Source organism: Saccoglossus kowalevskii, chromosome 14, assembly GCF_978046115.1.
Source record: "Saccoglossus kowalevskii chromosome 14, keSacKowa6.1, whole genome shotgun sequence".
NCBI classification, from domain to species: domain Eukaryota; kingdom Metazoa; phylum Hemichordata; class Enteropneusta; family Harrimaniidae; genus Saccoglossus; species Saccoglossus kowalevskii.
Window position 1 is genome coordinate 13,137,548 of NC_140654.1, and position 11,376 is coordinate 13,148,923.

Genomic DNA, 11,376 nt, shown 5'->3' on the forward strand with positions numbered 1-11,376 from the left:
AAGTACTAATCATCACATTTCAATGAATCTAGAATTATGCAGACCCAATTAGTTTCCGGTAAATATTTGTGCATATTAATCACCTAATTTGCATAATTAACCAACTTTCACACTGGTATCTCAGGTACTATACATCACATATCAATGAATGTACATGGATGCTGTAGGACAATAGACAGACCTGAATAATTGTGGGTTAAAATCTGTACATATTAATTACCTAATTTGCATAATTAACCAATTTTAAGCTTTCACACTGATATCTAAAGTACCGTAAAAACTCCAAAATTTCGACCGGTTTTAAATAATTGGTGTTAGATATGTGACGTGTTTTTAGAGTCAAAATTAAGGTGCATTTTCGGACGGTCGAATTTTTTCAGAATAGAAATCAGCAAATGAAAAATGGGGATGATAGACAGTGTGCTTCATTAGTTTTTAAAAAATGCAATGTCCGTCAATTGACGTAAACTTCCTCATGTTTCACGGTAAAAGCAAAGGTCGTGGCCGAGTTGTAACTCAAAATCTAAACAAAGTCATCAATCAGTGAGTATTATGACAAGCAAAACAAAACATCAAGACGCGGAGAAGAGGTCAGCACAAAACTAATAGGTCAAAAGACAAAGCTGTCTCGCACTACCTAGAAAAACTTGCGAATGTTCGAAGTACAGGTACCCATTGGACAAAAGATGCATGGAAGTTTAGCAAACTATTTCCCCGACCCAGTGCAATGTATCCGGTTAGAATCAAAGCTCACGTGTCCCTTATTTGAGGGACCAAATTCTGCCGTAAATTCGCCCTTGGATTAAAAAATAAAATGGGATTTAAGAAAATAAAATGGGACTTTTAAGGTGTATTTTGGCGTCATTTTTCGGACATTTCAATCAATCCTGCCGGCTAAAATAGAGTCTAAGTTTTACCGTAGTCATTGACGTGTGTCTATTCAAGAGTACACGTGTATGATTTTTATCGTGACTAGCGTGAGCGGGTAAGCTTCCTTTCGAGAATGAGCTGTTATCACTGTGAACAATGTTAAATTATTCTTCAGATGACCAGTTTATTTTTTAAAAACAACTAATTTTTTTATTTAAAAAAAATCATGCCGTTTTCGCATCAAAATCCAAGCCAAAATATCGTACTACAACATCAATCTCTTCCGCATTGCGTTCAATAACATTAACATATTTAAATAAGCTATGGTAATTTGAACACGTTGGCATCATCCAGCTTTTTGATTGGTTAATTAGCGATTTGACCTACTAGTATTTGACCTAAGAGAACATGGCGGATATCCTACAGCATCAAACGTTTATACGAGACCGGAATCATTCGCTTACGATGAAACTAAGTTGACTTTTATTTGTATTTCATAACCATTCAACAAATTTATTTTGTGTACATTATTATAATCACTACTGAGTACAGTAATAATCAACAATTCAGAAACGCAGCATGCCGAGATTTTTGTGTTCGTTTTTATTTGAAACTTCGTTTATTTAGAATATATTTTCGTTACCAATAAAATAAAAATCTCTCAGTCAATCAGAAACCCGGATTCATGCCTTCGAGGAAGGTCCCGTTTGAACGCTCACATCGTTTTTTTTTTCGTTTGGGGGAAAACTAAAACTGGTCGCAATTTTCGAATAAGAATGAGTCGGCAATTTTTAGTGGAGTCGAAAATTTGGAGGTAAATAAAACACCGAAAACCCGGCAAATAAACAGGCGGGCGAATTTTTAGAGGGGTCGAAATTTTGGAGTTTTCACGGTACTAATTATTCCATTTCAATGAAACTTAGTACAGAGATGCTCTAGGACAATGTACAAACCTAATTAGTTTGGGGTAAAAATCTGTTCATATTAATTCCCTAATAAGCATAATAATTCATAATTTTTTGGTTCTAATCACATTTCAATTAAACTTGGAGACATAGATTTTCTGTTACATTGCGCAGACCTCATTAGTTTTACACTCAAATCTGGTCATATTAATTTTCTGATTTGCATAATTAGTTTTCAGCTAAGTAATTTCGAATTATATTTAATGTGTCTCCAATACTCTCAGCACATGGGAGTTCTTTCTAAGCTTTCTTTGATTTTATTTTAATCAGAATTGAAGTGGATTCAAAGTTTGTCAAGTTTTGAGTCTTGTTAGAAACTAGCATTATGTAGCCAAGTGTCAAAATGTGTATATATGTGTGTATGGTTGATTATGAAGCCAATGCACCTGGAACACACCAACTCTATGAAGCCACTAACACTGGCTTCACAATGTTTCATAAATTAAATTAATATTTAATCGAATTTAAGTTACCTTTCCCGGATACTAAGCCTAAGCTTCGCAAACATTTCTATGTTCAGTCACGGGATATTCAACTTTTATTTAATTAAAACACGATTCTACGTTGTATTGCATTGTAATTGAGTTTAATTAAACTCCAATTCAAACGCGCGCACATGCGTGCGTGCGTGCGTGCGTGTGTTGTCATGAGAATGCCGGGAACTAGAGAAGTTGGGGACAAATTGCATGAGCGAGAAATCAATTTCCCATTCTTGCACGGAAGCCAACTGAATGTGCTATAGCATGAAACTCTGCAATTATTCATTATTCAGATATCTTAATTATGCAAATATGAATTTTCACAAATCTTATCTACCGGGAAAATTATATTCATGGTGGGATTTGGCGTGTTTCTACCAGAAATTACCCCCTATAGTGGCCTGCAACTGGGCACCCTAAAAGAAAAATATCCTGTTCAAATCAGTTTGCACTGAGTTAACAAGGACTGGCATGTACTACTATTTTACTATCTGCCCTATCAAAAACTTTCACTTGCGCCATTAATATAGATGTTGGGGAGCTGTGTAGCCAATCAATTCAATGACAAAGTTTGGTTATAAAGTAATCTGGCCTGTTTATGTTGGTCTGTTTATTTCAATATGGCTGACACATTATTTTGGAGTGAGAAAATGTAAATTTAAATGTTCAAGCTTCTATATCAACATCTGCGATCTTGAATGCTCTCCATCAAGGCTGACCTGCACATTGAGTCTGCCCGGAGGTTTTACAGGTTGTTACTATTTCATACAGCTGTTATGTGTTACTTATATGCATCATGTTATGTGGTGCATTCATTATGTTATGTGCTACATGCATCATGTTATGTGTTACTTACATGCATCATGTTATGTGTTACTTACATGCATCATGTTATGCGTTACTTACATGCATCATGTTATGTGTTACTTACATGCATCATGTTATGTGGTGCATTCATTATGTTATGTGCTACATGCATCATGTTTTGTGGTGCATTCATTGTTATGTGCTACATGCATCATGTTTTGTGGTGCATTCATTGTTATGTGCTACATGCATCATGTTATGTGGGGCATTCATTATGTTATGTGCTACATGCATCATGTTATGTGTTACATGCATCATGTTTTGTGGTGCGTTAATCATGTTATGTGCTACATGCATCATGTTATGTGTTACATGCATCATGTTTTGTGGTGCGTTGATCATTATGTTGTTCATTCACCATATTACATTTCTGCGCCCCTTATATTATGTAGTGCAATCATCGTTTTATGTTGTACATTTGCCATGTCATGTTTGTTCTGTTTAGTAATCGTGTTATGTAGTGTATTCGCCATGTTATCTACTGCATTCGCAGTGGTGTGGTGCATTTAGCATGTTATGTGATGCATCCACCATGCTTTGTGCTTCGTTCACATATATTATGTAGCGCATTTGCAATATTACGTTTTGCATTCATCATGTCATGTTATGTGGTGTATTCACCCTACCATGTGGCGCGGCGACCTTGTGATTTGTGCTAACTACGCATTTTGTGGCCCTAAAATGTCCGTATAGAATATTTGTGTCGGGACTTGAGTTCAGTTTAGGTATTTAGGTACCAAAGTCAGCCAACACAATCAACAAAGCAAGGGTGTCTTTCATCGAGTTCTAGGACTCTAGCAAGGTTGCAATGAGAACCAAACTATGACTGTTCAAATCACTTGTATTACCAGTCATACGTTATGGATTTGATCGAGACACTGAAAATTCAATGAAAGTTACATACAAGAGGCTGGACACATTTCAAGTGAAATGTATGGGAAGGATACTCAAAATCAGATGGCTATTTTTGTTAAAGGCGGTGGTCGTCACGCAGTGCGTGTTCGAATTTCATGTAAATAAACAATGTATTTTACACGCGTTGTGTACGTCGCTGAGTTCGATATCGAACAGGACTCGGCGCGACGACTACCACCCTTTAAACGATGTTTTTTGTATTTCGATGTTTGTAGCTTGATGTCCGTCAGCAGATTCAGAATCTATGAAATGATATAACTCTATAATTCTAAATTTTTAAAAAAAAAATTAATAATTATATTAGCAAGTGTACATGAATCCTGCTACATAACCGTCAACGTTGATGGCGTTATTTAGTTAACTCAAATAATATTAATATCACTCGGGGAAATAGTATGGTAAATAAATAAAACAAATTGATCAAAATAAAATGTTGTTTACACGTGTTAGATAATTCGGTGGCGCCCAATCCTCTTCAGTAGTAATCCTAGTTTGTTTACATGAGTTATTCCCTGATCTGAAATTGTTAATTACTTTGAAACAAAGTTTGATTGAGGTTAAATACGATTTTTTTGTATATAAAGGTACGCTAAATCGAGTTTATATGAGATATCAGAGTATACTTGAAAATGAAATACCAGTTTTGTATTTGAATTTCAATCCACTTCTTCTGCTGTAACGCGCACCCTCTAGTGACGAAATGCTTCTGTGACGTCAAAATAATGCACACTGGTGATTGGATGACGTTCAATGTTTGGTTACGTAGTCTTTGGGTGTGAGGAAAATTTATCGAAAATACTATATTGTATATAACTATATAAAGCGATATATAGAAGATAATATTTGGTAGACGTTTCAGCAATGACGACTCTTCATCGATAACACAGAAGGAAATGTTTTTATTTACATAAAACAATATGGACGCCCCAGAAGACTTTACTTGTCCAATACGTCACAGACGCGCTACGTCGCTAGAGGGCACAACTAATAGAAAGAACAGGTATATTTCTTTTTCTTAAAGCGGGAGGGTCGTCACCTGCGCATGCGCGGGAATTGAGTTCCAAGCGACGATAACGACAAACGCTAAAAAGGCAAAGGCTCATGGGTAGACGCTTGTTTGTAAACAATGACACGCTATGGTCATTTGACGCATGCGCAGGTGACGACTCCCCCGCTTTAATCATAAATGTGACGTTAATTGCATTGCCCGCGTTAGTGTATTAGTTGTTTAATCGTCAATCTTCTTGAACGTTCCTGCAATGCCAGCGCTCGGCAAGCACTCCACGTGGTTGTCATTCGTTCCTGAGTGACGTAACATGGTCTCGTTCTTTAAAGGGAAGCCGTATTTGTTGTTCTCCTTGAACTCCTCGTTCGAGGCAAGCAATTTGTCTCTCCATTCTTTGTTGGAAAATTCTGGTAACTGACCGCCAAGGTCGGCCGGTAGCATGGATGATGGTATGAATTGATGTAAACTACCGTATTCCTCGCCATGAAAATGTAACTGTTAACAAAAAAAGCATGGTGAGTTTTCACGTCATGTAAGAGCCTACTCAAAGATAAGCTGCTACGTGACAATCATTCAAATGAGCATTCTTGTCATTATGCTGAACCTCTCAGAGGTGTGCGATAATTGTGATTAAATAGTAAATATGTCATTTGCTCACTAATATAATTTCTTCATCTCAGTGCTATGAATTGATTGGTGGAGACAATTAGATATGCATTGACTACATAATAACGAATTTCAAATATAGAAAACGCAATACGTCGCCCTCTAGCGACGAAGGGTGTACAAACGATGACAAAAACGGGCGCACTTACCCTGCTCGTTAATTTTGAACTAAGCAGCCCCTTGACAAGATTAAACAATTTCTGAAATAGAGCAGGTTGGCGCACAAAGTGGACAGCTCTGATACGAAGAGGAAGTGCATTCTAGAAGTGAAAACGTAGGTATGAGTAAGTCCATGACATCATTCAATCTGTACTAATAATACATCTGTATTATTTAAAGCGCGGTGGTCGTCGCGCTGCGCATATGCGACATTTGTGTTGATAAACATTGATTTTCCCACAATCCAATGCGCTCTTCAAATGGAAATCACAACTATGAGGTTTGACATGGGCGCGACTTGCACTGATTACCGCTGGTGACTCCTTCGATACCTTCCGATCACCTAAAATTACTTAATTAAAGCTTGGAAACGTCTCATTTTGTACTCGTTGATCTGCGCATATATCTCACGCATGCGTGGCGCAACGACTACCCTTTAAAGTCTATGATTCGAAATATATTAGGTGGGGTTAGGGGCTAATATTTTTCAGCTCGCCGACAGTTGAGTCATTGTTATATCGGCTCAATCGATATGAGTCATAGTTTGTAAGTATGTTTTGGTTAATTACCTCGTATATATCAGTCATTTTCTTCATCATAGATGGTTTCACCATTGTCATATGTTTCATGGAGAAGGCTTCGAAGTCGGCGACGAATACCATTCCGTTTACCTGTGTTTCCTCTTCTTCCAGCAGCTTTTCGATCATCATGAGTGATCCCCGGAACCCATCAGCTACCTCATAACGGTCCGGATCCCACCTTGCTGTTAACAAACAACATTCGAAATAAAATAAAAAAAAAATAATCACCGTGTCTTCTAGTGCAGAAAAGGAAGATTTGATCTGTCAATCAAATCATATGTAATAGCTGAGTAATGATTGGTTTGGTCTGGCGTACGAAATACTGAACTACGTAAAGTGCCGATCACAATGAAACGACTGAAGCGTGGAGCGGTGTCTCTTTAACCGCAGTTTAAAATGATAGAACTCCAAACATTCCGCGTCGCTCTGTTGTTTCCGAATTATTCTTATAATTTAAGAGTTGAACACGACTGGAGATTGGGTTTCAAAGAGAGAGGCAGTGTATGCAAATGTTATGGCCAACATTTACTCCCCGTGGTATGAGCGGGGCTTAGTAATTTAATATGACTGATTATTCAACAACAACAACAACAACAACAACAACAACAACAACAACAACTGTCAATTGTTTTGTGTATGCCATTTGACCTTTATGTTTATTCTATTCTACTCTGATATTTGAATCGTATTCGTCCCAGTTTACTTGAAATATAATCTACCGAAAAGAAAATGATATGTATTTTATTTATTAAAGCGCATTACATTTTTTGTTCTAAAGAATTACACCACACTAACTTAATCTATTTAATATATTTCATTCAGTGCGTTCTTGTACGATACTATTTTCTTCAAAGTATTACTATCGATTTATTGTTATTTTAATAATAATTAAACTACAAAATAAGTTAACATTTGTCCTTTTATGAAATACTGAATGTCACAACGCATACTCTGAAAAAGCTATGTCGACTGACTTCACTGAGCGACTTGTAACGCTACATACCAATCGGGTATACGTTCCATTCTACCAACGTCGATTGTAACAAACAACTCAACCATGCGGGAACGTCTATTTCAGGGGCGCTTTCAGTAAGTATGGGTGTTCAGGCTTGAAGCAATGAACCACATCGCCCCGTATGGAACGTACACCGCCATATATCTTTCAAGGGCACGTGTAATACAGTCGGCTGTCAGCAATTCGCCGATATATCCAGCAATGTTATTACATTAATAATTTCATGTAAACCTTGGACAGCAGTATTTAAAGCGGGAGGGACGTCATTGAGTTCCATGCGATGAATAACATCACACGCAAAAAACGCAAAGGCACATGGGTAAACCCTTGCTTGTAAACATTCATTCTCCTTCCCAGAGTTCTTTGCGGTTAGATCACCAAAAGTATATATTCGTAGAAATAGAACTCTGTCTGGGAGATTGGTAAACATTGACACGCAATGACCATCTGACGCATGCGCAGGCGACGAGTCTCCGGCTTTAAGAGCAATCATAGTCTATGGAGCATATAGCCGACTGAGATCACATGGATGCATGTAATAGTAGTGGAATGAGCTCATATAGGCAAGCGTGTACAAACAGTGAAAATCGCAAATATGAAAACAGAATATGCTAAGACAGGAATGAAATACGCTAAAATGTGAAAATATACTAATATGGAAATGTAATGACCTAATCTAAAAATCAGACGTCACCACAATGAAGTGTAATCTTTTAATTCTGGCAATGATGGAGACAACACCGTATGCCACCGTTGATCACTTTATAGTCATACAGGTGAAAGTATCGACAACTGAAGAAAATTAATATACCACATCTCGCGATATTTTACTTGAGTCAGCGAGATGATGTCTTGTTCAGAACGTGCATTTGAAACTGTCGCCAATGTGGGTATCATAACTACTAGCAAATATAACATGAAGAATCAAATTTACTAATTACTGAGAATGTTTAACTTTCGCTAGTTTCAATCAAATCAAGTCAATACTACAGCAACATCCAAATCAAATGCGCGTATTTTACGAAAATAAAGAGTGCGCGCCACGTAGCACGCACACTGTGGTCCTATAACCACCACCACAAGTCCCGTCTCTCTACTTTTCTCTCTAATCCACTCTCTGTGACCAGTTTCATGACTATCTTGCTGTTGAAGTTGTGCATATAATAGAGAGGTAATAGTTGATTTTCCGTACAACTGCGAGATCTCGCGAGATGCATGAAAGACGCGCGTCGAACGTCTGCCGCAAAAATCGAACGATTTGATTTTGAACTCGAAAATCTTTATTTCGTAGCGCACATCGACCGGCCGATCTTCGACAGAGGAATATCCCCACTTAATCGAAATTGCCTATCATCAAATGTGGACAGCACATTATTAAGCATGGAAATGTTCCCCAAAATACTTTCGCGTTTGTCGAATCTCACGCGATGTTTGACGCCACTACGACGCTATGACCTTTGTTTGTCCTGTTTTTACGTTCGATTTCACGCATAACGCGTGATTCTCGCAGTGAACGGAAAATGGTCTATTCGCGGCTAATACCGAAGAAAAGCTGAACTTTTTATATAAGCTATATAGCGTTATCTCCGATATTTACCGCGGAAAATCTCAACAACAAAAAACTATTTAACGAAGATGAATAGTGAAATACAGTGTGTGTCTTAGACCCTAGAAAGCCAATACAGTTTGTGGGCTTGTCGAGCTCAGAAAACATGACGACTATATTATAGTCAATTGTGCTTCAGACTAAAGCTAGAATATAAGTGTGATTTTCTGATCTATTTTATCCCAAATTCTCGATTACAAAGACAATATTTACTTATGTTTCGTGTGCGAACACTAACACATTATGTGTGCGAGTAAGGTACGTGCCTAGTCAGTGGTGCACGACGCATGTTATGTCGTTAAATTGTTCACGTTCTTTGGCTTTTCTGTGCTAAGGTATTTCAGAATATGAAATCACAGTCATGGGCCAACACTAATAAATCATCATAAATAGCATGGCAATTATAAATTTTATTGCTCACCCTATATGTGACCCCGAGTTGTGACATAGCAGCCAGAATGAATATTTACATTGAGAAGCCCGCCCTCATATTATGCACAGTGAAAAACAACCCAACAATAGTTGTTATTATCTAAAGTGAGTGAGTCAAAGGTGAAGGCCTCGTTGAATTCGCAAAATAGGCAGCAAGTTGTGCTACATTAAGGTATGCTGTTGAAACTTACAGTTGCGTGCGATGACCACTCTTCGCCCTTCCTTGTCCCTCCCCGGGCAGACCATTTCCATCTCTGCGTCGAATACGTACTTATGTTGCATGGGTTCAAAAGTGCCAAATATATCCGTATAGTCGCGACGTACTTCGTAATACCGGACGATTTTGTTGAACGAGCGCTCTACGTCGAATTTCTTGTTGCGCAAGAATCGCAACAAGAAAGCGTCATCCGATCGGAACCGTATATCGGGTCTCGATTTAAGCAGATTACGTAGTTCTTCCAATTTCAGATTCCTTGTCTCCGAGTTCTCATTGATTTCCCGCAAACCCTTCTCAAATGCTTCCGTCAACTCTACGTCATCGTCGTCGGAGATCCCCGAGTCTCGTCTCGACGACTTTTTCCCGTGCAGTCCCGACGGAAGAAATGCAAATGGCAAAGCCATTTTGGATACTGTGAGCCACCGCGGTCCAACTTTCTTGGGTGCACCTATAATTAGCATATGAAAGTGATAAGTTAAGCCTCTTAAGTTGCCGGTAAAACGAACCCAAGAATTAAACAAATACAACGTCTTGATATTGTGTGACATGCAATATTCCATATTTGCCCAGGAAATAATATTGAATTGATACTACGCAACACAATCTGTTATGTATAAGGTTAACTTTAAATATCATATATCCAAAATGTGACATTCCAATCTTTATCTCAGAGACTTGGAGTACGCAAATTTCTGAGCACGCGTACTTCGACTTATATCACATGTGTCCGGTGCCTTGGTGCCTTTCACGTCAGTATTTCAAGTTGTTCATCGATTCCCACACTCATACAATTTCAATCACTTTTAGATTGCTCGCCAGACAGAATGCATGTACCCGAAGGGAAAGACGACTACTTCGCGTTTAGGCCACGTCCCCTACTCGTGAGTGTTTGTTTTGACAGAGGAAGCCTCGCTAGGTTCATAACTAAAATAAACAGGACAAGGACCATCGTAAAATTACAGGAAGTTGGAATAACTTGTGTTAAATTTTGAAAATATATACTTGATTCATTCTTTCAAATCTCCGTAATTAAACTAGACTTTTTTCCCATGTGCTTATCTTATCGGATTACAACTGTAGACTTTTTATTGAGTTTAATCCTTGATTATACATCGTGAATGACCTCTGTATCCCAAAAAATAACATGACTGAGTGGTAGTATAAACCCGGTGTCGTGTAGTGTTACGTTGAGTTGAATTGAGTTGTATGGTGTTGCGTTGCACGATGTCATATTGTATGGCGTTGTATGTTGTTGTCATGTTACGATGTGTTGCGTTAATATGTGTTACTGCGCTGTGTTGTGTTGTGTTGAGTTGTGTCGTGTTGTGTTGCGTTGCGTTGCATTGTGTCGTGTCGTGTTCTGTCGCATCCTGTTGTCATGCTGTGATGTGTTGTGTTTCGTGTCGCTTCGAGTCGCTGTGTTGTGTCTTGTCGTGTCACGTGGCGTTGTGTTATTGTGTTGTATCACGTTGCGTTGTGTCGTATAATGTTGCGTTATGTTGTATCACGTTACAACGCGTTGCGTTGCGTAGCGTGTCCGTCATGTCCCACTTCGTTGCACTGCTGTGTTGAGTCTTGTCGTGTCGCGTAGCGCTGTG

The 11,376-nt window shown here is 38.3% G+C and overlaps 1 protein-coding gene across 1 annotated transcript; it reads right to left on the reverse strand.

Annotated features, from left to right (window-relative positions):
• Positions 1 to 5,308: 5,308 nt before the first annotated feature.
• LOC102805814 (retinaldehyde-binding protein 1-like) lies at positions 5,309 to 10,223 on the reverse strand. Its single transcript, XM_006821706.3, has 4 exons — positions 9,753 to 10,223; positions 6,497 to 6,690; positions 5,918 to 6,028; positions 5,309 to 5,597 (listed from the first exon to the last, which is right to left on the reverse strand). Exons 1-4 carry the CDS (start codon positions 10,180 to 10,182, stop codon positions 5,325 to 5,327), a joined length of 1,008 nt encoding a protein of 335 aa, XP_006821769.1. The 5' UTR covers positions 10,183 to 10,223; the 3' UTR covers positions 5,309 to 5,324.
• Positions 10,224 to 11,376: the final 1,153 nt, after the last annotated feature.

Excerpts from the sequence above, each read along its gene's own strand:
- LOC102805814 (XM_006821706.3), bottom strand. The coding sequence starts at position 10,182 with ATGGCTTTGCCATTTGCATTTCTTCCGTCGGGACTGCACGGGAAAAAG. Across the intron at positions 6,691-9,752 it reads AGTGGTCATCGCACGCAACT|CAAGGTGGGATCCGGACCGT; the intron begins GTAAGTTTCAAC and ends GTTTGTTAACAG. Across the intron at positions 5,598-5,917 it reads GTTCAAAATTAACGAGCAGG|TTACATTTTCATGGCGAGGA; the intron begins GTAAGTGCGCCC and ends TTTTGTTAACAG.